Source organism: Argiope bruennichi, chromosome 11 (genome assembly GCF_947563725.1).
Source record: "Argiope bruennichi chromosome 11, qqArgBrue1.1, whole genome shotgun sequence".
NCBI lineage: Eukaryota > Metazoa > Arthropoda > Arachnida > Araneae > Araneidae > Argiope > Argiope bruennichi.
This window is the reverse complement of record NC_079161.1, coordinates 9,845,683-9,870,583: the sequence shown is the minus strand read 5'-3', so window position 1 is coordinate 9,870,583 and position 24,901 is coordinate 9,845,683. Positions and strand designations below refer to the sequence as shown.

Here is a 24,901-nt window from a genome sequence, read left to right as displayed (position 1 = left end):
TGATTTTAATTTGAACTCACTCTCAAGTACGTAACGGATATATAAGAAAATCTACATGTAACATTGCTTATCAGTTTATACGAAATATCAGTTTATTTGACGAGCAAGGTTAATATCACATTTTGCCGATAAACGGCTCTTATCTATTAATATTGACATTTTTTAAAGGTAAATCTGTTGCCAATTGCGTAGGTGCTTTTTTTTTTTCTTGGATGGAAACTGTAACCATGTTTTATTTTAAATGTCAATCACTTTTATTTTTGCACGATGCTGTATTGTTGACAAGCGAAATACTTGAAAGACACCGACTATGCTTTTCGGTTTATGATCTATAAATCACGATGACCAATAAATTAAAGCAGCGGAAGAAAACTGAAAACTCTTCGAAAGAAAGTGATTCCAATGGCCGTCATTCAGAAGCGATATATAATACCGAAACTAGTTTGGACAACAACGTGTCACTTTCTGCCACTGAAGGAGACGAAAAGAAGAAATTAAATTCTTCCGATCACTGTGATAATTCAAAAAAAGTTTCTCCAAAAAATGGTATTGAAATGCTCACAAAAAAGAAAGCCTTGCAGGTAAATTAAAATTTAGTATTTATCGAATAAAATACTGGCAGAAAATTATTTTATCATTCTGCCTTTACTATGATTTAAATCGGAATTCTTTAGATTTTAAGCAAACTTTTTTTTCATAGATATTTTCTCCTAACAACTTTATAATGCTATTTTCTTTCATTTTTTTTTATTTTACAATAAAAAATATAAATATCATTTGCGAAGTGGATGCTTTAGAATCAATGAAAACAACATTGTGAGAACGTAAATAAAATTAATGTATTATTTTTATAATGATATCTACTAATAGTCTAAACTTGTAAAAAAGTCAAAGACATTTGTGCAATTTTAATTATCTTATTTTTTATTTTTATTTTATCTTTTTCCTTCCCTATTTTTTTTTATTTTGATAAGCCATTTATGCTTTTAATTTATTATTTAATGATTTTATGCAAATATATATATATATATATATATATATATATATATATATGTTGTTGATTAAATTTTATGATGATTGAATTGATATATTTAATTTTAAATGTTATTCATTCTTTATCATTCAACACTATCTATACACTATGAAGATAAATTGTAACATGAAATTGACTTTTTTTTTCTTTCTTTCTATCCGAGTTCTTTCTTTATAAAAATCTGTCTTTGTGATTCTTTTAGTTTGCTTCACCTACATGCCATGACAATAAATGTTATCCTTTAAATAGTTATTATCATTTATTGGCTATTATCCAAAAATAAATTCTGGTATCTATACTTAACTAGAAATATAAGTTTTTGATAATTGTTCCTTTTGAAAATTAAATCAGTACTATGTAATCATTATAATTTAGAAAAGATGCTTTAATTTTTTTAAGGTTAAGTTCTTTTTTAAACTGATGTATGGAAATTTATATATACAACATCATTTGCATCAAAAGGAATTATACTTCTAATTTCTAATGGAAATTCAAAAAGCAATTTTTGGCAAAAGTTTCCTGATAAACTTCTTTTAATTCTAATAATTACTCTCAATTGTAAATTAAAGAAAGCAAAACTTTCAATCTGAGGTATAAAAAAAGTATATTTCCTTGCATTGTTTTTTCAAAAAAACTATTTTTATTTTAAAGAAATGTTCATTTATTTTATAAGTAAGCTATATCTAGGAGGCTTTATAAAAGATAATTTGTGATATGGTTAATCATTGTGAGATTTTATTGCCTTTATTCTTGAAGTTGATGTAGCTTTAAGGTTTTTAAAAGTGAATCATCGGGTATCATTTTCACCATCTAGCCATTGTTCAGAAATACATTGTTTATTTCCATTTTTTTCTCAATTCTTTAAAAATGATTTTGTTAATTAGCCCTTTGAATTAAATCTATTCTGTACATAAATTTGTGATACATTTTTTTATTATTATTTATTCAATTTTAGCAAGTGACATAAATACCAATAGAAACTGAATATAGTTTGAATTTATTTCTAGCTGTCATGCGCTGACTTAAATTTTCATAGAGACATGTTTAAATTATGAAGTTGGTTGCGATCTTAGCATATTGATAGGAGAGAGGTTGTATTATAGACAGTTTCTATTGTGGCTAAATCAAGCATGTTCTTTTTTTATTGTTGTTTTATATAACAAATGAATGCATATTTTCAAAATCCAGTACAATTTTCAACTAGCTTGAACTGCTCTTTAACTAGATTTTAAAGTTAAGTCAGTATTTTCATTCTTTTCCCTCCCTTTGATTAAATTTAAGGCAAAGCGAAAATTTTCATTTTTGATAACTATTTAACTAATTTTTATCTAAAAATTTTAATTTAAAATTGAAAAACTGTGTTTATTTTGTTTATATTAAAATACCATCAAGAAAAAACTATGTTAATTATTTCTAGATTGAAAAAATATAAATTGTTTATAAGTTGGCAGATTTGATAATCACTTAACTGCCTCTTCCTGTTCTCTTATTGTCTAATTAGATGTCACCTTCTGTTAAAAATGCACTATAATTTTCATTCAATCAAGAGTCCATAGAAGCCTCAAGATGTTTATATACCCTTTTGAATTATAAACCCTTATAATTCAGTCAAATTATAAAATCTATGAATGACTTAATTTTAATTTCAAATTTTTAAAATCAAAGAATTTTACACTCCTACGTTATTTGGGCAAATAAATGAATCATCTATCGAAAAGTAAAATTTTCACAATTTTTAATAGTCATATTGTGCATTTAAACATCTAATAAAATTAATTGGAAATACTATAAAAATCACTATTATTTAATTTCGAGAGGTGTAAAGTAAATTTTGAAACTAAATAAATTTAAATAAAAGCAAGTCTTCTCTTTGCCTAAGTGTCAATTTAATTAGTGCTCTGATATATTGGATATATTGTATCTTAATTTGAAAATGTGACAGAACTTTTGTAGATACCTTCAAGATTTGATACAAAAGAAAATCATATTGTGTGCATTTAAAAAAATGTTTGCTCTCTGCATTCTTTATTAAGCAAATTAATTATATGTTTTTGCATGTAACACTTTGCTTTTTATTTCTTTTGTATCATATGATATCTCTTTATATTATAATAAAAACTGTTTTATGGCCCATTTTTTTTCATGAAAATAAAATTTATCTTGGAAAAATTTAGGAGTAAAATTAAATTTTAGCATAGCTTTTTCTTGTGCTTATATTAATTTTTTTTAATTACAGGTAAAAGAAGCAAATTTAGACTCATTTTCTGATGAGGAGGAGGATTTACCTAGTGCCTTTTTCAACAAAAATGTTAAACCACCAGCTTTTCACTTTGAAATTGATGCAGCTGCTTTGACAATGTTTGTAATTGCCATATGCACTCGTATGTGGCGATTAGAAGATCCTAAAAGCATTGTGTAAGTATATCATTTGAAAAAGTAGTAATTGTAAGAACAGAGCTGTTTTGGAAATTCTTGATCTGTACTATCTTTTTTCATTAAAGATTTTGAAATTGAATTTATTGAATTAAACATTTTGAGGTTTATATTTAAGAATTACTTGTGTTCCTGTTTTTAGCAAAGAGAATGACATATATACTACTCCTCAAATGAAATTCACTGTAAAATTGTAATTACTTTCCCTTCTTATTAGTATGCTATATTTCTGTTAAAAATATGTTTGAATTATCTTAATACAAAAGGTTACAGTGCAACAAAAATTATTTATGCTTATCAATTTTTAATTACTGGTGTTTCTAGTAATAACGATTTAGCCATTGTTCTTATCTTCATCTTATCACAATTCCAAAGTATGTGATTGATCTCTAAATAAATAGCTTTGATATTGTTTCAGAATGGAACATTAATTAAATTTTAATATTTTCTATTTGTTCTTGGTCTTCAGTTTTTTTATCATTATTTTGTAAACGTCTGTTGAAAATTATAGAAAATTTTTGATTCTGATTCCTTTAGCTGATGATTAGACTGTCATGTACTATTATAATTTTTCATAAAGATATTTAAAAATGGAAGAATTTATTATAAAATAATTAAAAATCCTTATTCTTTTTATTCAAATAATCATTTATTATAAATGTTTCTTAGTTCTAGCTTTTTTTATTATTTTGACTTTACAGTTTTGATGAATTGCATTATGGAAAGTTTGCTAGCATGTACATGAAACGGACATTTTTCTTTGATTCTCATCCTCCTCTTGGTAAACAACTTGTAGCTCTTGCTGGTGAGTTCTGTAACTAATTTAAAATAACATTGAATATTACTAACCAAACTTTTTATAGCAATTCATACAGAATATTTAAAAACTGTTGATAAAAATATTTAGATACTTGTTATACTTGTTTGTTATGTTCTTGTTATATAATAAAACCTTTTTATCTATATCTTTCAAAATAAAATCACTACAACTTTCACTGTCCCATCTTGACTATCTGTTTCTAATGAACTTCACAAACTTTAACAAAGTATTGAATCGACATTTTCTTATTACATTCATAAATATAATATTCCCTACTTCAAACTTATGAAAAAATTTGCCACTACCTTGATGTAATCTTACTATGATTTGATGTTCATTAGAAATTTATACAACTGTATATTCTGCATTTCAAGAAGTAATGTTCTGCAACCTCTTAAAATATATATATATATATATATATATATATTAATTTGCTTATAAAAAAATTCATTACTTATCTTGTTTAGTTAAAAATTATGTGTATTATGCAGTAATGGATTTTTAATGCTTATTTGATGGCAAGACTGCATAAATGTCTATAGTACCTGTATATCTTTGTAGTGTTTAATTATCTAATTATTTTACAAATTTCATTAATTATTGTCACTTATCATTAGTACCAAGTTTACTCAACTTTCTTTTCAATATGATCATTCAATTTCAGGTTACCTTACTGGGTTTGATGGTAATGCACAGTTTGATCGCATTGGTGGAGGTAAATATTTTATACACAAATGCATTCTACTGAACCTTTGTGTGCAATATAAGTATCTTTATTTTTTTAGAATGTAATTTCAAATGTCTGTGAATTTGAAAACTCTATGATGACCAGTGGAGGGCTAATATTTTATATGATTATTGAGAAAAGAGAGCACTAAGAGGAATTTGTATAGAATAGTTCAGGGATTATAAGTTTTCACAGTTCTTATTTTTAAATTTAATATTTGGAGGGCAAAATAAAATTTCGAAAAACACTCAAATTTTGTATATGTGAATTAGGGGGGATTAATAATTCTAAAGAGAAATTAATTAATAATTAACTGGTCATTAAAACAAAGTAAAGTTACATTAAAGTTTTATTTCTTGAAAAATATTTACAAGAGAAGGGAGAACTTTAAAAGCTCTTATTTTAAAAGGACTAAATATATTGTGATAACTTATTGACTTCCAAAACATACTTTGATTTGTATCATAAAATATATTGGTTGGAATTGAGTTATTTGCTTATTATTCATTCATGTTAAAAAAAAAAAAGTGTTTGAGGAAAGGGAGCACCAAGGGAATTTGTGCAGTATTCTTAATATTATTTTTATTGCAGTATTCTTCTTCTTATTATTTTCTGTATAAGTGTAGTTCTAATTTTTGTCTGAAAATGCTCTTATATAAATATCGAATATTTGTAGATAGAAATGTTACATATCTGTCTTGGATAAGATGTTTTTAAAAATAAAAGAAATAAGAAGGGGGAAACCTAACAACCATTGTCTTATTTTATGCAATTACCTTAGATTGTTTATTAAAATATTAATTTTCCAACTTGTTATTTTGTTAATATAGAAGAACTTTTTTTTTGATGCCATTTAAATTCATATATTGTAATATGTGTTGTTCATAATAAAGAATATATTGTATATGTCTGTGAAACCTCCAGTCATAAATAAATATAAGGGTTATAAAAAAGTGAACTCTTCATAAATTCATTTGATTTCTGAAAAATTTCTTTTTTAAACTGAAACAACTATCACATATATATGCTTCATATTATATATTCATATACATATATTACATCTGTAAAACACACCCATATAATACGTATCTATAAATGAATATAAGAAAGCAGTAGCAGTAATTTTTTTAAAGGTTATTTATAAAATATTGTTCAATATATGTTCCTTATGTTTGTTTCAAATATTGTATTCTGAAAAAAGCACAGCTATAGAGGCCTGATGACAATGTCTGAACTTCATGACTAGAGGTTTTTCAGTTCATGACATGATTCCACTCAGGATGTGCTATGTGCAAGGGCCTTCAGCATACTAAATCTATTGAATTCAAATATCCTTCTAGTTTGGTATATGTGCTGTTATTAATTTTGTTCAATTTTCAAATAATGATTGAAAATTGTGGAAATAAATGTATAAGTTATGTAATAGTGTATTTTCAAATAAAAGCAAGCATACGTGGTGTAATAATTTTATCATGAATTGAAATGAATTAAATTCTTCTGTTTTAAATTAAATACAACAACTTTTGTACATGCTAATTTATATTTTAACTTTCAGATTATTCTGAACATGTTCCAGTTCGAGCTTTACGTGCTGTTCCTGCATTTTTTGGCAGTCTACTTATCCCAACAGTTTATTACTTAATCATTGAATTAGGTTTCACAAGCAGGACTGCCATGCTGGCTGGCATACTAATTATTTTTGGTGAAAAGAATTTATTATTTCAATATATAAACTATTTTGCTTAAAATCTATCTATTAAGAAAGATTAGAAGATTTTAAAATTATTTTGATGCATTAATATGTTCTACTTGACAAATATTAACTTAAGTTGAAGTGTTGTGTGTGTATATATATATATATATATATATATATATATATATATATATATATATATATATATATATATATATATAGTAACCAATCTAAAGTAAGAAATGTTTTGAGAACGAAACCAAAATGAAAATGAAACAAAATAGTTTCAGAATCGCAACTAAAAATTATTTCTTATTCAAACTAAAACCGAAAAAGGAAAAGGAAAAACTTCATAGTATTTAGAAAGTGGATTCTTTTTTTATTTGTTTTATTTAATTTTCCTATTAACTTGATTTTAATACTTTTATATATATATATATAATTTTTAAACATCAATGACCCATATTTTACAAAATTCATCTTCAGAGATATTTTTATTGCTTTGTGTGTTTAATAACTTGATATTTCTTAATTATAATTCATTTAAAAGAAGATTTTTTTCATCATTTATATGGAAATTAAAATTGTTGATAAACATTTCAAATAGTAAAATTTTTTATTTTGTTTAGGTTTTTACTATTTCACTTCTCAGGTATGCATAATGTTGTGAAATAAATTTATCGTAATATTATGGTTCAATTAATTTCAGTCATTTTGTTGTAGCATTTAATTTGCTTAATAAGAAGAGTTCTTATAATTGCATTGAAGATATTTAAGGATTTTCTTTTCAGACCATACCTTCTAACTCTACAAAAGACATTTAATTAAGCTTTTCATTTCTATAAGCCTTCAGAATTTCAGAAATGTTACTATAAATATGAAATTCATTTTTTAAACTTATAATCATTAATTTATTTACTATCTTTCAAAACATTTTTCCATTATGAAAAATGTTTTTAGTAAAGAGAGACAGGGGAAGGATCTCAACAATTAGAGCAATTTTCCATGCATATACAAAATATATTATATAACATTTTTAAAGACTAATGAAAATTTTTAAATAGTTATTTTTCTCATATAAATGTAAATGAAAATATTGTTTAAATGTACACTATTTCACATCTTATATTATGAACTATATTGTAATTCAAATGAAAAAAAAAACTGATGTATAAGTCCTAAAATCAGTTTAAAAAATCAAATTGTGAAGAACCAAAACCTGTTAAATCTAAAATTTAAAAAGTGTATGTGTATTAATGCAAATTTAATTAATATTTTATATATTCCTTTTCAAGTTAAAAGATAATTTCTATATTATATCAATTTTATGAATCATAATTGAATTTTTTGTAGCAAAATATTTATAAAGCAGAATTAATTTTGACTCAAAACTTAATAAGAATTTTAGGAAGAATGTTTTAACTGGATGGAAAGTTGAGTCCCCCAAACAATGTGTTAAACTGTAGTAAGCATTGAGATAAAATTTTTCTAATTAATTTAGTTATTTAATTTATTTTATTTTGATTTAAAAAATTAAAAATTTGCTATTTAAGCCTATTCTTTTATTCTTTTCTACAATACAATGAAGCATACATTTGAACAAAAAGATAATTTATTGTGATGGTTCTTTAATTGGGAAAATTCTAACATGAAATTTGAGATCATAATTTTGAAACATAAGTCCATAAATAGAAAGCCTTTTCATTATAGTGAACTTTCAAGATGATTTTACTACATTTGATTATTTGACTTTCTGTATTGATATCTGATGTTTAAAAATAACTTGAACAATATAATAATTTTTGCCTTAAGTTGTCCTCCCTTATAGTATATATTAATATTTGAACTTTTTTTTTCTCTTTCAGAAAATGCATATTTGACTCAATCACGTTTTATTTTGATGGAAAGTATGCTGATTTGGTTTTCAGCATTTGGTTTATTAGCCTACTTAAAATTCAGGAAGATTTCCAGGTGAATTGTTTTCTCTATTTTTATTTTATGGTTTCTATTTTGGTTTGATTTGAATTGTAAAAAAAGAATTTCTTGAAATTTAAAAATAAAACTAAAATCTTGTGTAAATGTTTCTTAATAGTATATTAATATTATTTTCATCTGTAGTTCATTTGCTTTTATAATTTGATTTTTATAAGAATGATCAAATAAGTTAAATAACCTTACAGTAACATGCATAAGATCATAAACAATAACATGAATATACAATAAAGTATCTTGAAAATATATCTTTATCCGATATATTTGCCGATTTTATATCATTATCATCATCTGTGGTATAAAATCATATTTTCTAATGCATATTGAAAGTGAGCCTGTTGAATTTAAATTAGAATTATTATTAAGATATGTATTGTATATAAAAAGAAAATACCTTTTTGTTATTTTCTTTGGGACCTATGCTTCCTGGGACAATGATTTTAAACATCTAAATTATGTCTAACGTAGAAACAAATAATTTACCCTTGAAGCACCAAATTATTTTGATTGAATTGGATTTTCAAAAATTGTTTTTAAATTAATAAGTTGAACTACTTTGTATTCAATGAAGTCTTAAGAGTATTTTGGGATTTTAAGAAAATAAATGCTCAAACAGAAGGAAGTATGAGCTTTTGAATATGAGAAACATAAAGGGTTCGTTCAGTTGCTAAAAATGTAATGAATTAATTAAAAAGCTTAAAAACGTATTCATTTTTTTATTTTTATTTAATTAGTACTAAATTATTTCCTTGGAGCAATCAGATTTTTATTTTTTGCTGATAGTTAATCTCTGGTTTTCTTGCTATTGAAAAGAGAGAGAAAAAAAATCTTTACATACTAGATGCTGATTTAATTCAAAACTATTCAGTTATATTGATAGAATTAATTCAAAAATTGTTTATTTATTCATGAAGCTTGATTGCTTTTCCTTCCAAATGTTATTTCCTTTAAAAAAATATTTGAAAATTTTCATTGTAAATATGACTCACATTTCATTTGTACACTATGAGAATTAAAAAGAAGAAAAAACTGAGGCATTCTTTTACTATTTTTAATGATACAAGTTTATTATTATTATTTAGCTTTTAATTATGTAATATTTGTTTTCTAATAAAATTTTGATGACTTTTTAAAAATAATTAATTTGATTTTTATTTGATAGAATATTTTTATGAATTACAGGCCCTTTAGTACTCAGTGGTGGGCCTGGTTGATTACATGTAGTGTTTCACTTACATGTGCTATATGGTATGTTTTTATAATTTATTCTTTCTGCTGTTACACTATGTTCTATCACTGTAGTTAAATAGTTAGCTTATGATTTATATACTATAATTTAACAGCATTTTATGTGTTATAAATTTTTGTATAATTTTCTTTAGTGTCAAATACTCAGGGATTTTCTCAGCATTCTTAGTAGTTGGTTTACTCATCTCTGATTACTGGAAGATGATATCTGATAGAAGTCTTAGTTTTGTAAGTCATTCTTCTGTTGTGGTATTGTTGCATTCATTGCTTTGATATTGTATATCTTTTGCTGTGTATAAAATTGCAAAATAATGTTATAATTTTCATAAATTAAAGAGAATCATTCAGTTTGAAAATTATGTATTAAAAGAAAATAAATTATTTCCCCCTTAATTTTAATTCTATTTCATGTTCTATGAATTTTCTGACCTTTCCATGGTTAAAATGATAATTTATTAAATAAATTTATAATGCCTTTTCACTTAGCCCTTTTTTTCTCATTAATTATTAAAGTTGCCATTTCTTCAGCATTCTTTGTTAAAGATTTCTTTGGTCTTTGTTTTATTTTAGTAAATCTGTAAATAAATTTTCCCTTATCTTTATTGATATAACTATCAGGTGTTAAGTTAAAATCTCTTCAATTCAAAATTTAAATGTTCTCTCTCTCTCTCTCTCTCTCTCTCTTTCTCTTTTCAAATATTAAAATTAAGAAGGATTAATATTTATATAATACTGAAAAAATTTAAATGACTTGAAGGATATATTAAAAATTTTGTCTGCATTTGTTGTTGTGTGTGGATTTTTAAATGAATTATTAATATAGTTCTTTTCTTCCTGTAGGTGAAGTTATTGGCTCATTTGTTTGTGAGATTTATAGCAGTGTTCATTATACCCATGTGCATTTATCTGTTAGTTTTTTATATCCATTTAAATGTTCTGACAAAAGCTGGTCCACATGATAATATTATGACAAGTGGATTTCAAGCTAGTTTAGAAGTGAGTTTTGTATTTGAAAGAATGTGATGAAGAATGAAATTATCAGTCAATAGCTTTATGATTTATATTTAAAAAAATTTTATTATGATTTATTTAATCATTATAGGAATATTCTTTATTTATAGACAGGAAAAATCAATACATAATAAAATGGATGTCATACCTGTCATTTTACTTAATTCAGAGTTAAGATTTCTAAGAGTAAAGTTAATCATGTATTGTTATTCTTGTATTTGAAATTGTGCTTATAATTAATTGTCTCTAATTAATGCAATCATAGGTGTTTTCATCCTTGTATAAGAATAATTTAAAATGTTATAAATCTGTGTAAAACCTATTAATGTTTCTGTGTATAGTTGATATTTTATATTTGAAATTATTTGCTAAATGCTATCCTATGCTAATGTTATCCTATTATTTGTCTTTAAAATAATAACATATCTTTAATTATTAAATGTCTTGAGATTTAAATATGCATTTTATTTTTCAAAAATGTTGGTATAAAATTCAATTGTGTCAACTGCAGATTGGGCAATGTGTTACTCTCAAAATAAGTTGCTCAATGAAATATAAAACATTACCATTCTTTCTGATAGTGATGTTTATTTTCAAATGATGGAATTGTAGACTGTGAATGAAAGCTTTGATTGTTTATTTGTTTATGATTGCAGAATTAATTTTAGTAATGTAATATTATAATTTGAGATTAAGTTCCTTCTAATCATACATATGAATTGAAGTTATTTATCAAATTATAAATTAAGAACATAAAAAATAAAGTGTTCTATGCTTTCAAGTACCTGGATATTTTGTCTTGTCGCATATATTAATTGGTATGCTTCTTTAAAAGTGTGATTGTTTAATGTTTGTTTCATGTTGCTGCATCTCCAATGACACTTTTAATTTGCTGATTTTGTTGCCACACACTATATTTATGTATTTTTATGTACCACATTATGTTAATAGAATTTTAGTTTTTTAAAATTAATTTTGTTGTATAGTATATAAAGTATTTTTAGTTTATTTTAAGTACTCAGTATATAAACATTGAATATAAATGTTACCATTTTATTCACTGAATTAATTTTATGTAGGGTGGTTTGGCATCTATTACTAAGGGACAGCCACTGGAAATAGCGCATGGATCTCAAATTACCTTACGCCATACGCATGGGCGCGCATGTTGGTTACATTCTCATCCACATGTGTATCCTCTCCGTTATCCAGATAAAAGAGGAAGCTCTCATCAGCAACAAGTATATTACTTTGAATATTAGATTATTATATATTTTATTACTTGCATCAAAAAGAAAAATAAGAAATAATCTAAAATTTTGCAATTTTTTGGATTTTTTCCCATTATATTTATGGCTATCTATACAAAAAAAAGTCAGTAATGGGGGGGGGGAACCTTTATTTAATTTCTTACTTAAGAATCTTTTTAAAGTTAACAACGTTTGATAACAAAGTGTGACATTAATTTGTCATTTACATAAATTAAGAATCTGACCTGTTTCTTCTAATTTTTAATTTTCATTAACTGAGCCATGCTATTTAAAAATGATTCCAAGCTTTATATGGTTCTACAATTGGTTTTGATTACAATCTCCATGAACTTGGAGGTCTGAAGCATAGCCCAGATTAGCTCAACCAAAAATATTTTTTACTTTTGTTGAGAGTCATTTTCCTCTATATATTGATGAGTACAGACTTTAATGTGTTTAAATTAATAAATATCTTTTTAAAAAATCAATTTTTATTTTTCTATTTTTGAGGGAGGGAAGAATTTTTCTTATTTTATCTAAAATATGACTTTGATTAGGGAAGGGAGTTCCTGTTTTAAAGATAAATTCTTGTTAGTGAAATGCATTTAGCAGGTATATATAGATTTTACTTATATTTCATTTCATTCACTGTTTGCCTATTATACTCAAATTGCCCACCAGTTATTGGCCAGTTGTATATATATATATATATATATATATATAATATTGATTTTTCTGAATGGATTCAATTTCATTATCTATTTTATTTCATAAAACTTTTTGTGGTAATCTTTTTGAACTTTTGCATTCTCTTATCCTCCTGTCATCTTATTTTCTTTTTATTATTTTCAGTTTTTCAGAAAGAAAAAGTATAGTAATTCTCTAAAAATTTGAACTTGAAATGTTGATGTATCTTCATGTTTCAGACTTCCCTGAATTAGAAAAACAGATTTTTGGAATTATGTCTGTTTGTTTTTCTTTAATGTCTGTTTTTAATTTTAAAATGCTTTAAGCTAGACGAATGAAATTTGGTGTATGGTTTACAAATTCATAAATTTCTATCAGATTTTAAGTTATATTTATTCAGGAGAAATTTGTCTGCCAGGCTATATGAATGTAAATTAATATATTAACTACAAAATGTAGGGAGCTAGATGGATTAAATTTGATTCACAAATTTAAAATTTAGTAACTAATGTATGTATCAAATTTGGAACCAAATTTATCAAAAATAAGCTGTCTGTTGGGCTGTACTTTTGCAGACATAATTCAAAAATAAATAATAAAAATACAAAAATATTCATTGCAAACATAATTCAAAATATATTGGCTTAAATATCTGAAATTTGGTACCTTATTTTGTGGCTACATTAGATGTTTCAATTGGTTGGAAAAGAGGCGTCCAAAATACCCACTCTGCTTTTTGATGCTAGTGTATTAATTGCATCTCAGCAATTAAGTGTGAAGGATTGCTTTCTAATCGACTGTTTCATAAGTATTATTTGTCTGTCATTATGGTTAATAATAATAAGTATATTTGTTACAGAGTATGAAGAAATTTGCTTCTGTAACCCTTTGTTTGGTATATAGCATATATCAAATCAAACTTTTATATTTATATTGTGTCTTGTTAGTATGTTGATGATAGTATTTAAATGACATGACATTGTAACCCTTGTAACATTATCACATTTCACCCTTGCTTCATAAATCTTGGTTTTTGATTTTTGTACTTTTATTTAATCATTCATGACTGTGACATTGATTTACTCTAAATTTAACTTCTTAACCAATTATTGAATGATATACATTTTTGATATAATTACTTACACTTATTTACTTTCAATTACAGAAAAATAATTAAATTAAATAGTTTAAGAATTTCTATATAACTTTAAGATTTATAGAATTTTAAACTTGTTCATTTTTCTGAATTTTACAGGTTACATGTTACAGTTTCAAAGATGTTAATAATTGGTGGATTGTTAAACGTCCTAATGTGTATGTTTTCATTTTTTAATTATTCTTAATTTTTAAGCAGTCAAGTGTTAACTGTACATTATCTTGATTTGTTGTAAGCTATTTATAATTATCTCAATTGAATAAATATATTTTTCAGGCCTGATTTGGTGGTTTCAGATCCTATTGATAAAATCAAACATGGGGATGTAATTCAGATTATCCATGGTATGACCAGTCGTCCTCTCAACAGGTATACTTATTTGTTATAAATTTTTCATGAGAGAGATTTTTCTGTTGAAATTATTTTTATATTTGGACTTGATAAAATACCATTTAAAAAAAAAAACATCCCTTTACTTTTATTGAAATTTTTACTATGTAAAATTTGTTGATAGTTAAATTTATAAAAATTTAAGTATTAACATACAAATTATAATTCATTTTATGTACTCACCATTACTTGAAAAATGGTAGTTAATTGTTCATATGTCTGATCTACATACACCATTTGCAACTCATTATATTAATTTGAAATATGTATTGTAAATAAACGATTTGTTGCAACACATACTACTTACACAGTTATAAAAGTAATTGTTTTTGTGAAAAAATGCAGAAAAAATTGTATTTTGTAATTTTCTAAAATTAATTACAAATTAAAGATTTTTTTTTTCATTATATATTATGAACATTCTTCAAATACAAATAAGAAATGATATAAAATCTGGACTAATTAATCAATCTGTTTGATATTATTGAGTTATACCATGAGATATTGTTAAAAACCATATTTAAATAACAAAATTAAGAATATGTAAAAAGAAATTAAATACCTCTTAAGTATTGCAAATGAATAATTCCTGTTTAACCATATTGCTAAAATCCAATTTATAAATTAACAAGCATCTAAATTCTTTAACAGCCATGATGTTGCTGCTCCAATGTCACCTCAGAATCAAGAAGTGTCTTGTTATATTGATTATAATATTTCATTTCCTGCTCAAGATTTATGGAAAGTTGTAAGTATAATTAATTATATATCTTTAGCAATCAATCAAATACATTACTGGAAATTAAATTAAAAGAGAGCTTGTGATGATTTTAAAATTGATAATTATTCTTTAATGTATATGTTGAAACTAGAGTAGTTGTGACCAGATATAGTCCAAATTTTGAATTTTTCTTTTTTGAGATTTATGAAATAGAGACTTCTTACATTCCTTAATTTTTCTTTGAAACAAATATCATTTAGAAGATCATATCAGTGGTAGGTCAGAATGTGCTACATCTTAGTACATTTATGAATTGAATGCTTTGCAGGACATGAAATATTAAATCTCATTAGACAATAATGCATGTTACATTTTGATATAATCTTTTTCAAAACCCTGTGTTGATAATGATTTTAGTGATAATTTGTTTAATAATTGGACTGTTTCAAGATTTTTTTTTTTGTATTTCATGATCCGTTAATTCCCTGCTAATGGTTCTTTATCTCCAACATGTTGGAGATGAGAAACTTTTAATATTTAAATTCTAACATTTGTATTTAATACTAATATTTGAATAGTTGAATGAAAGCTATTGACTGTATGAAAATGTATTGCTAATCATTTCAAACATATATATAATCATTAAAATAAAATAAAAAATAGGAACACAAAAGTTCATAGAATTCAGCTACCTTCCACTAGAAATAATAATCATTTAATATTGAAAATTCAAAATCCAAACCCAATTCATGGAATCTTAGAATGATTTAATTTTAGCTTGTTAGTTTGAGAAGTAATAATTCAATGCATGCAATTCAATTTATCTTATTAAAGAGTTAATAAGATAAATTTGATATTGCAGTTGATAATTTTAAGTCAGTATTAATTTTTTGTTTTATTTAAGCATGCATATTAAGAAGAAATCTTTTTTTTTTCTCCCTCCCCCTTAACATTATTAGTGTTATAAACATATTTATTAAGAGAAATAAGTTCACTTTTGTAAATAAATAATATATACACTATAGAATACCCCTGAAATTTCACTTATTTTTCCTTTTTTTGGAATGCAAAATAAAACTTTTGTAGCTTCCTTCCTTCCAGAAATATTTTTCTGCATTGCAAAAAAAAAAAATGTTTAATAAATTAAAAATTCATTGCATTAATTAGTAATAATTATTCATTAAATTGTACTAATTTAAAAAATTGTGATTTTTTTAATTTAAAATGATTTTTTGTATATATTTGTTTACATATGGTATAGACATTAAAAAAAAAGAAAATGAAGAAACCCTACAAATGCTTTCATGTTTGTTCTTATTTTAGAATTAGAACCATAAATTTAAGAAACCCTGGATTAAAAAATATTGTATGAAATTTTGACATAAATCACTTAAGACTTAATATTTCATTTGAAATTATTTTCCCATTCAATAAAACTACAATTTTTGAGCTGAAATCTTTAATGATTGTTAAATTTTTAATATATAACTACAAAATTTATGATTTGCTTATGAATGAGAATTTTTTTTCCTTATCAATAATAATATTCTCAACTAAATTCTGTTATTTTAACAAATTTTAGATGAGATGTTTAGTCTTTATTCTAGAAATTGTTTTCCGAGATTTAAATGTTTTTAAAAAGTTTACTAAGATTCGATGCCTTTCCAGTCCTGTGTCTAGCTAATTTATTTTCCATAAATTTTAATTTTTTTTTATTTAATTTTTAAATGGCTTAACATCATTTCTGTTTATCTCAGTTATAAAATATCTCTATTGATTTCATGTATTTTCTAATGAAAATTATATTTTTTAAATGTTGCTTGAATTTATGTTTACATTCTCATGCTTTTATTGTTTGTTTGCTTGTAGGAAGTGCTTAATAGAGAAACTGAAGGTGATGTATGGCACACAATCCATTCCCATGTGCGTTTTATCCATACAACTTCTGGTCAAGCATTGAAAGTATGTACACAATTAGAAATTGGTTATACATCTTTTAAAAAGTCATATAAAAAATTGTTGAATAAGGTTAAAAAAATCAATGTTTTTATGGTAAAGTTTTTATTAATGAAGGGAAGGGGACAATCCTTAAATTGAAGCATGAATGTAATGACACATACAATTTTTAATTTCATGTTCATATGTTAGTATATTTATAATATCTAACCGGTTTATAGAAATTCGTTAATAATATTACTTGTAATCAAAGTTATTTTTTATGATTAAATTTTGAAGACAATAGACTGATATTGCTATGTTCAGTGATTCCCAAATTTGAGTATCCTCCTCTTACGTTCTTCACTAAATGTCAAAAATAACAGTATAAAATGTTAATTTAAGTTTAATATTTATAAAAATATTAAACTGATCTTTAGGGAATGTACTAAACAAGAAAATAAACATGAAAAAATGATGAGAATTTAATTATCTATATTCCTGTTTTAAAATTCAAAATATAATAATAATGATGGTATACATATAAAAAAAATGTTAAATAATACTTGGGAATTTATTATTCAAAAGTCTGATGGAGGTAAATCCGTATGTAAAATTGCAAATAATATGTTATGTATTTGTGAATGCTTATAAGGAAATTCAAAAATATAACAAATCTAGATTAAGAACTAATAAGGAGGGCCAAAGAAATTTTAATTTGAGAACTAAGGAAAATTTTAAAACAAAAACGAAAAAGTCCTAAAATGAGCACTGTGAGTTCTTCTTCTGCACATCTGCTTCTTCAGCAGTAGAAAGGAATGTTTCAGCAGAAACAATCAGAAGGGGCCTCAAAAATGTGGTTGTAATGGTAGAGCAAAAAAGCAGGGGAACATTTGCATTTCCTCAGTCAATAGAAGTAAAAGAATTGCTTATGCTAAAAAGCATATTTAAAAGCCTATAAAATATTGAAAAAATATCATATTCAGTGATGACAGCTAATTTAAGTTTTGGTAGTAATATTTAAAACTATGTAATGTAGAATTTTAATGCTGAATATCTTTTTAAAAGCATCATTTCTAAAATTTGGCATGGAGTAGGAGGGGGGAGGAGATGATCTTTGATGGGATAAGCATATCTACAAATGAAGTAAGAAATCCAGTTTTTAGAGATAAAATAATAGACAAACTGAAATATTTAGATGTACTAAAGAAAAATTTTAAACAAAGTGCTGACAAATTACTGATCAAATTTTATTTTGCAATAAGACAATAACTTAAATATACAGCCAAAATTGTGAAGTTATAGTTATTATGCAATTGTAAAATACAATAACATACTCCATCTTGCTCATCTTGGATCGCAATGTTCTGGAAAAATCTATTCAAAAACAGAATGTTAGAAATACAGAATGCTTAAAATTGTGCTATAAGAGAAATGGTTAAAAATAAAATCTGATATGTAAACATTTGTTAATTGAGTATGCTGTGAGAAGCTGCTTTAAAAGCAAAAAGATATACAACAAAATATTAGTTCATGGTGTTTTTCTTAATGAGTTTCACTAATTGCACACTGACATTTTGTGATTAAGAAATTGGCAACTTTGATTAAAAATTTATGTTAGTAAATGTAATCTATTCTGTTTATATGCTTTATGTATTTCTTAATGTTTCATTTATTATTTTTTTCAGTTCTTAAACTTAAACAAAAATTTAATATAGCTTTTTTAGACCGTTAGTGAAGAGTAGCAGAGAGGCATACTCAATTTTGTGAGCCAATATATATATATGTTTGTGATAATTCTTTTTTGTTCTATTTAACTTCAAAGATTAAATACACTTCAACTTTAATTTATGTCTTAGAAATTTTTAATTTTCCCAAGCGTTAATCAATCTGCTGAGCTAACAGCTCTTTAATTTCATCCTCAATTGAAAAGATTTCCCTTTTCTAAATGGTATAAAACTTTGAATACATTTTTGTATTCTCTCTCTTTTATGTTTATTATGGTGTCTAAGAGCTTGCTGGTTTAGGATTTTGGTCTTGAAAAAACAATATAACTACAGAATTGTTTCTAAGATGAAAATATTTGTGAATATATAAATTAATTAATTCTTCTTATTATTTTTAAAAATTATTTTTAATTAATGAAATTTAAAAGCCTTTCTTTTTATTCAGTTTAGTGGAAAGCAATTGCCAGAATGGGGATTTAATCAGCATGAAATTGTCACAGATCGTGTTGTTAACCAAGATGACACTATTTGGAATGTTGAAGAACATCGTTACACTAAAAGTATTTAAGTTATTTTTTTATATAAATTATTATTTATTTTGAAAATAATAGTACAAGAAAATTTTGTTTTTGATTTTTAATTTCTTCTCGGCTGAGAAAATTTCTTGGAATAAGAGAGATTGATTTTAGAATTCTAAGTATTAATTTACACCAGCCTTTTTTTTAAATTATTTATTTATTTGTTAAATTTGATTTTACTGTTGAAAGTAAGGAAATTAAAACAAAATGATGTTTCATTTTTATTATTAATATCTAAGTGATACAAAGTAACGACCAAGCCGAGAAATCAGAGATTTCAGGGAAATTGGTAAAAATATCTAAACTTTGGAATAAAAAAAAAGTGATGAGTTGCTCTGCTCCAAGCTAAGCCTGGCTTTTCTTTTTCCTCAGGGCTTCAAAATTCAAAGGGAGAATGGTTTCTTTTAATGAAATAAATAAGCAAGCTGTGGGGTAATTTGAGTGCATTTGCAATTTTCTTGCTTGTTGATTTCCATTTTATCTTGTTTTAACATATTTATAGCTCTTTTTTTCTACTTTTATTGACCACTCTCTTAAAAATTGAGAAAGATTAAATAATAAATATAATAAAATAAACTATAATAATAATTCGAAGTAAAATAAAATAAACAAAAATGTAACTAAAAAATATTTTTGTATTCCTTTTTGCAGCCCTAAAGAGTAATCCATTATTGTTTGCTAATATTTTTTTTCCTCCCTCCAAATGGTTATTCCTGCCTTGAAGAAAAATATTTTTGTATAATTATACATTCTTAAATGTCTATAATTTATAGAAATTATGTGAGTATAATTCAAATATTTAGCAAATTAAGGCTTGTTTCAGTACCTTGTTACTTAGTATGGTACGTTTTTCCTTGTAAGTTCGAATAAATATATTCTAATATTCTGGATATAAAACAAAAATTTTCATTTGCATATAGCATATGCACCTTTATTTCTTAATCTTTGTTCATTGCTTTTCATCAGAGGCTGATCAAAAAGAAAGAGAGCGTGATATGGGAATGGCAGAATTTGTACCTCTGCAGCCAACAAAATTATCATTTTTTGAAAAAATGTGGGAATTACAGGTAAGATTACACTAAAAGCATTTTATATGTTTCCATTTTATTCATTCATTAATTTTTTTTCTTAATATAATGGAAACTGGTACCATATACTTTTTGTCTTTGCAGTACAAGATGTTTACTACTAATAGTGAAAATGTGCAAGATCACATTTATAGTTCGACAGCATTTGATTGGTTATTCCTAACACGTGGTATTGCATATTGGGTTAGTCCTCATAGTAATGTAAGTGTTTTCTTTTTTCTTTAATATTCAAAGTAAGATGTATGGAGACATTAAATTTATTTTATATTTATATATATAATATTAGGTAATTTTCAATTTGACTTTTTAATATATAAAAAACTTATTATATAATATATAATTTTCTTTACCATATTATTTGATTTTTTAAATCTTTTTTTGGTTATTGATTGGTTGATATATTTGAATGTAAATTATCAAAAAAAATTTATAAAATAAATAGAGTTTATTTTCCATGATAATAGAGGCTAAGTCAATGAAAAACTGTGTAACATTTTTTACGGCCATGCGGAGCTTATTTCTCACCAAATTCACCGATCTTTGTATGAAATTATATTGATTGATATAATTTTTCAATAAAACAGAAACAGATCTTTGGTTCCTTGTCTCATGCAAAGTGTGTCTTAATTTCTTATTTAATTTTTAACTAACTAAATTAATTTATCAAGTTAAATTTATTTAATAAGCTATTTGAATCACTTTTTCAAAACCAATCTCAATCCTAAAAATATTTTAATATATCATGACTAGAACAAAATGGCTTTTTAATGGGTTAAATAATTAACTCTTAGTATTATGCTTTGCTACCTGATTTTTCTGTTGGAATAATCCCGAACAAATTGGTTTTAGTTTGTTAAATCATATGAAATACATGACATATTTTTTTATATATTTGGCTTAAGAAGTTTTAGTTGATGATTTGGCATGCACTTTATATATTAAACATATTAAGTGCATGCTAAATCAAACTTGATATACTCATAAAAATTGTATGTTTTTTTATTAGATGCTCTCACAAAAAACTTTGTAAGAGGATAGTTCTTTTTTACTTTAAGACATAATTTTTTTTTCCTTTATAGGCTCAAATACATCTGCTTGGTAACATAACTACATGGTATAGTGCAACTTTGGCTTTGGGCTTATACTTATTTGTTTTTGTTTATTATTTACTGCGTCGGCGCAGGCAATGTTATGACATACCTGAAGGTAAATATATGTTTATATATCTTTCATATTTTTTGAAAAAAAAAATAACCCCTCAGTACTGAACATCAAATTAAAAGTAATTTTTTTTTTTCAGATGTATGGAATAAATTTTGTATTGCTGGCAAAGTATGCATATTAGGGTATCTCCTGCATTTTATACCATATTTTTTTGTTGATCGCACATTATTCCTTCATCATTATTTACCAGCATATTTTTTTAAATTGCTGCTTTTGGTTACATTGATAGAACACATTAGTTGCTTAGTTTGGTAAGTATTTTTTTAGACATTTGGTATTTTTCAATATTGAACAATATATATGTTTTTTTTTTATTTAGCAAAGTATGATTTCACTTTTTTTTTTTCTGTTAGTCTTTATAGCAATAAAATGAAAATTTAAGTTAAAAGAAGTATTAAAACTCAGAGAATTGAGAGTCTATTTTAAAAAGTTAAGGTACAGAATTTGGTTTGTATTTCAAATGCATATAATTATAGAATATTTAAAGCATTTATATAATTTTAAATGAGCAAGTTTAGGTAATTTATGAATTATTACTATGTATTTGAGTTGAATTTTGGAATGCAATTTTTTCTTCTATTATTTATTCATCACTCTATTTTGAATTAATTTTTCAACTATTACAGAGTTAACAGTTTTTTAATTTGTGTATCACTTATTATCCTTATGTACTATTGACTAAGTATAGTTTTATTCAAAGTAATGCAGATTTTTACTCTTTTTATTCAATATCAATGACAAACACATATTTTGCTACTATAATTCCATTGTGCATTATTTCCCTTGCTCATTTATTTTATTCTTTTCTTCATGGATTATTTGTTTTTAAGCAAAAAATTTTATACGGGGATACTGTATGAAAATCACATGGCTTTTGATTTGAGTTTGAGTTTTCTTGCACAAGAGCCAGATTTAAACATACTGCATCAAACATATAGTAAAAAAAAAATATTGCAAATGGTAAAAATTAGAAATAACATGTACAGAAATTGCTATATTATAATTAGCAAAGTGGTAAGTCAAGTAAAAAGAATATAAAACTAGATATGATGCAAAAATCCAATTAGTGTTCAGTAGGGGATGATAACTGATCAAAAAGAGCTCCAAAATAATATAATATATGGTGGTTAAAAAAAAGACATTCTGTTTTAGTATCAATGTGGCAGAATCAATCTGGTATGCTGAACAAGTTGGACTCCATTCACCAAACAAAAGTCGTTTATGAATGAAATTTGTGTGCCCGATGTGAAGTTGAGCCAATCACATGGCAGTGGTTCCTCATACTTTGTTGATTAAATCAACAAAATTACCAAAAAAATGGCAAATAATTTGAAATTAAATAACAATTTATCTTGCATAAATTTGTCTTTCATTAATAAAGAAAAGAATTGTTTGAAAAAAGAATATATTGTGTCTGCCATTTTGAGAATCGTAATATCATGCTATGTTTAGTCAAGTGTCCGAATTGTCACTGTGGATTATGTTTTGTACATTTTTAGTTACATTAACAGCTATGAGAAAATCAATAATAAAATATTGATTTATTAAAGATTCTATACTTTTTGAAATACATAATTTTTTTCGTTCATTTTTTTAAAACTTTAATGGTATCCTTATTAAAAAGAAGAAGAAGGCAAAATTCTTCTCAATGTCCTCTTTCTAAAATGTTAAAATGAAGGTGTAAACTTTTAACATTATTATAATGCAGTTATTTATGCCAATAAATAATTTACTTTTCTCTTTTTAACATAGCGGCAGTTTTTAACATTTTACTTTATTCGTTTTAACCAGTGGTGGTTTTATTTCCTTACATATTTATTTCAATGCAGTTATATAAATTTAATAAACAAAAATTGATTTTCTCTTTGGTTAGCTTGATATGTCCTTTAAAGTTGATATTAAATAAAATTCTTTTGAATATATATATATTTAAAAGCATGCAGAAAAAATTTGATATTTTTCATTAAAAATCTAGTTTATTATTTCTATTTACTTTGCATTAAAAAAAAAGATTTCATCTTTTCAAAATTTTTGATATGGTGATGTTGAAAAGTTTACAATTGCACTAAGAAGTCTAGTAAACATATTTTTTATCTACTATTTAAGATTTTTTGGAAATTTTGCTATTTTTTAATTGGTTAAGAATGTGATTTTCTCAAAATATTTGATTTTTCAGTCTTGAACTCTTTTTCACTCTCACTTTCTCTCTTTTGATATCGTTGTTTAAGACTATTGTACATGATATCATTGAAAATTACCATTTATAATTTTTATAAAATTTACTTTAATATTTTTATTTGTTGTTTTCATACGCTTTGATAGAAGCACCTAATGTATGCATTTATTTTTATTTTTCTTTTAGCCTTATTAAATACAGTTTTCTACAACGCACATTTTTACGTATTTTTATCGGAGTTATTGTTATTTGGGTTGGAATTGTGCTGTATACATTTAGAGCTTTTGTTCCATTTAGTTATGGAACATATCCTTTGTCTTCTCAACAAGTTCTTCAGCTGCGCTGGAAGGATACATGGGATTTTATCATTCATGTTCCATAAAGTGATAAATGTGATTTGTTTTATGTATCGAGATTTCTGTAAAGATAGCATTTTAAAATTGCAGCAATCTGCATAGATGTTTCTATTTCATGTGGTTATCCATTAATATGGAATTTTGGAACATGACTAAAAGCCATTTTGCATTTCATTTTAATAAATGAAAATTGAATATCTTTACATAAAATTTAGAGTGGTAATCTTTACATAAAATGTAGTGTAATATCTTTACATAAAATTGTTTTTCCTCCCATATAGCCTTAAAGAAATAAAATTTACTATGCCTCTTTTATACAATAGCAGGTAGACGAAAAAAAACAACTGTGTTATCATTATACTCATAAAAGGAATACTTATTTTAATTTTATTTGAATCTCAGTTGATTTTTTTTTTTTTTTTTTTTTTTTTTTTTTGAATAGGGGGGGGGGGAGGAAGCTTCATTTTAAACTGTAAGCTAATTATTTAGAGTGGTAATTTTTAGTTTGAAAATTTCATTTATTGTTAAAAAATTTACTGCATTTGAAAATAATTTTTATTTAAAAAGAAATGTTCCTTTTAATTTATTTTTTGTTAAAAGTTTTGGTGGCAAAAAATGTAACCATTGTGTTTTATAGAGAATTTAATTTGAAATCC

At 24.6% G+C, this 24,901-nt stretch overlaps 1 protein-coding gene across 1 annotated transcript; it reads left to right on the top strand.

The window, feature by feature from the left end:
* Positions 1-141: 141 nt before the first annotated feature.
* Positions 142-24,667, top strand: LOC129957687 (protein O-mannosyl-transferase 1-like). The gene is made up of 20 exons (XM_056070143.1): positions 142-581; positions 3,270-3,448; positions 4,168-4,271; positions 4,951-5,001; positions 6,569-6,715; positions 8,572-8,677; positions 9,881-9,946; positions 10,081-10,174; positions 10,787-10,942; positions 12,037-12,198; positions 14,150-14,208; positions 14,327-14,419; positions 15,092-15,188; positions 17,031-17,123; positions 19,269-19,383; positions 20,368-20,468; positions 20,574-20,690; positions 21,569-21,695; positions 21,790-21,964; positions 24,076-24,667. The coding sequence occupies exons 1-20, from the start codon at positions 342-344 to the stop codon at positions 24,269-24,271; spliced, it is 2,478 nt and encodes an 825-aa protein (XP_055926118.1). The 5' UTR covers positions 142-341; the 3' UTR covers positions 24,272-24,667.
* The last annotated feature ends 234 nt before the right edge of the window (positions 24,668-24,901 follow it).

Coding starts and splice junctions, on each gene's coding strand:
- LOC129957687 (XM_056070143.1), top strand. CDS start 342: ATGACCAATAAATTAAAGCAGCGGAAGAAAACTGAAAACTCTTCGAAA. Junction 8,678..9,880: donor AAATTCAGGAAGATTTCCAG/GTGAATTGTTTT, acceptor TATGAATTACAG/GCCCTTTAGTACTCAGTGGT. Junction 10,943..12,036: donor GATTTCAAGCTAGTTTAGAA/GTGAGTTTTGTA, acceptor AATTTTATGTAG/GGTGGTTTGGCATCTATTAC.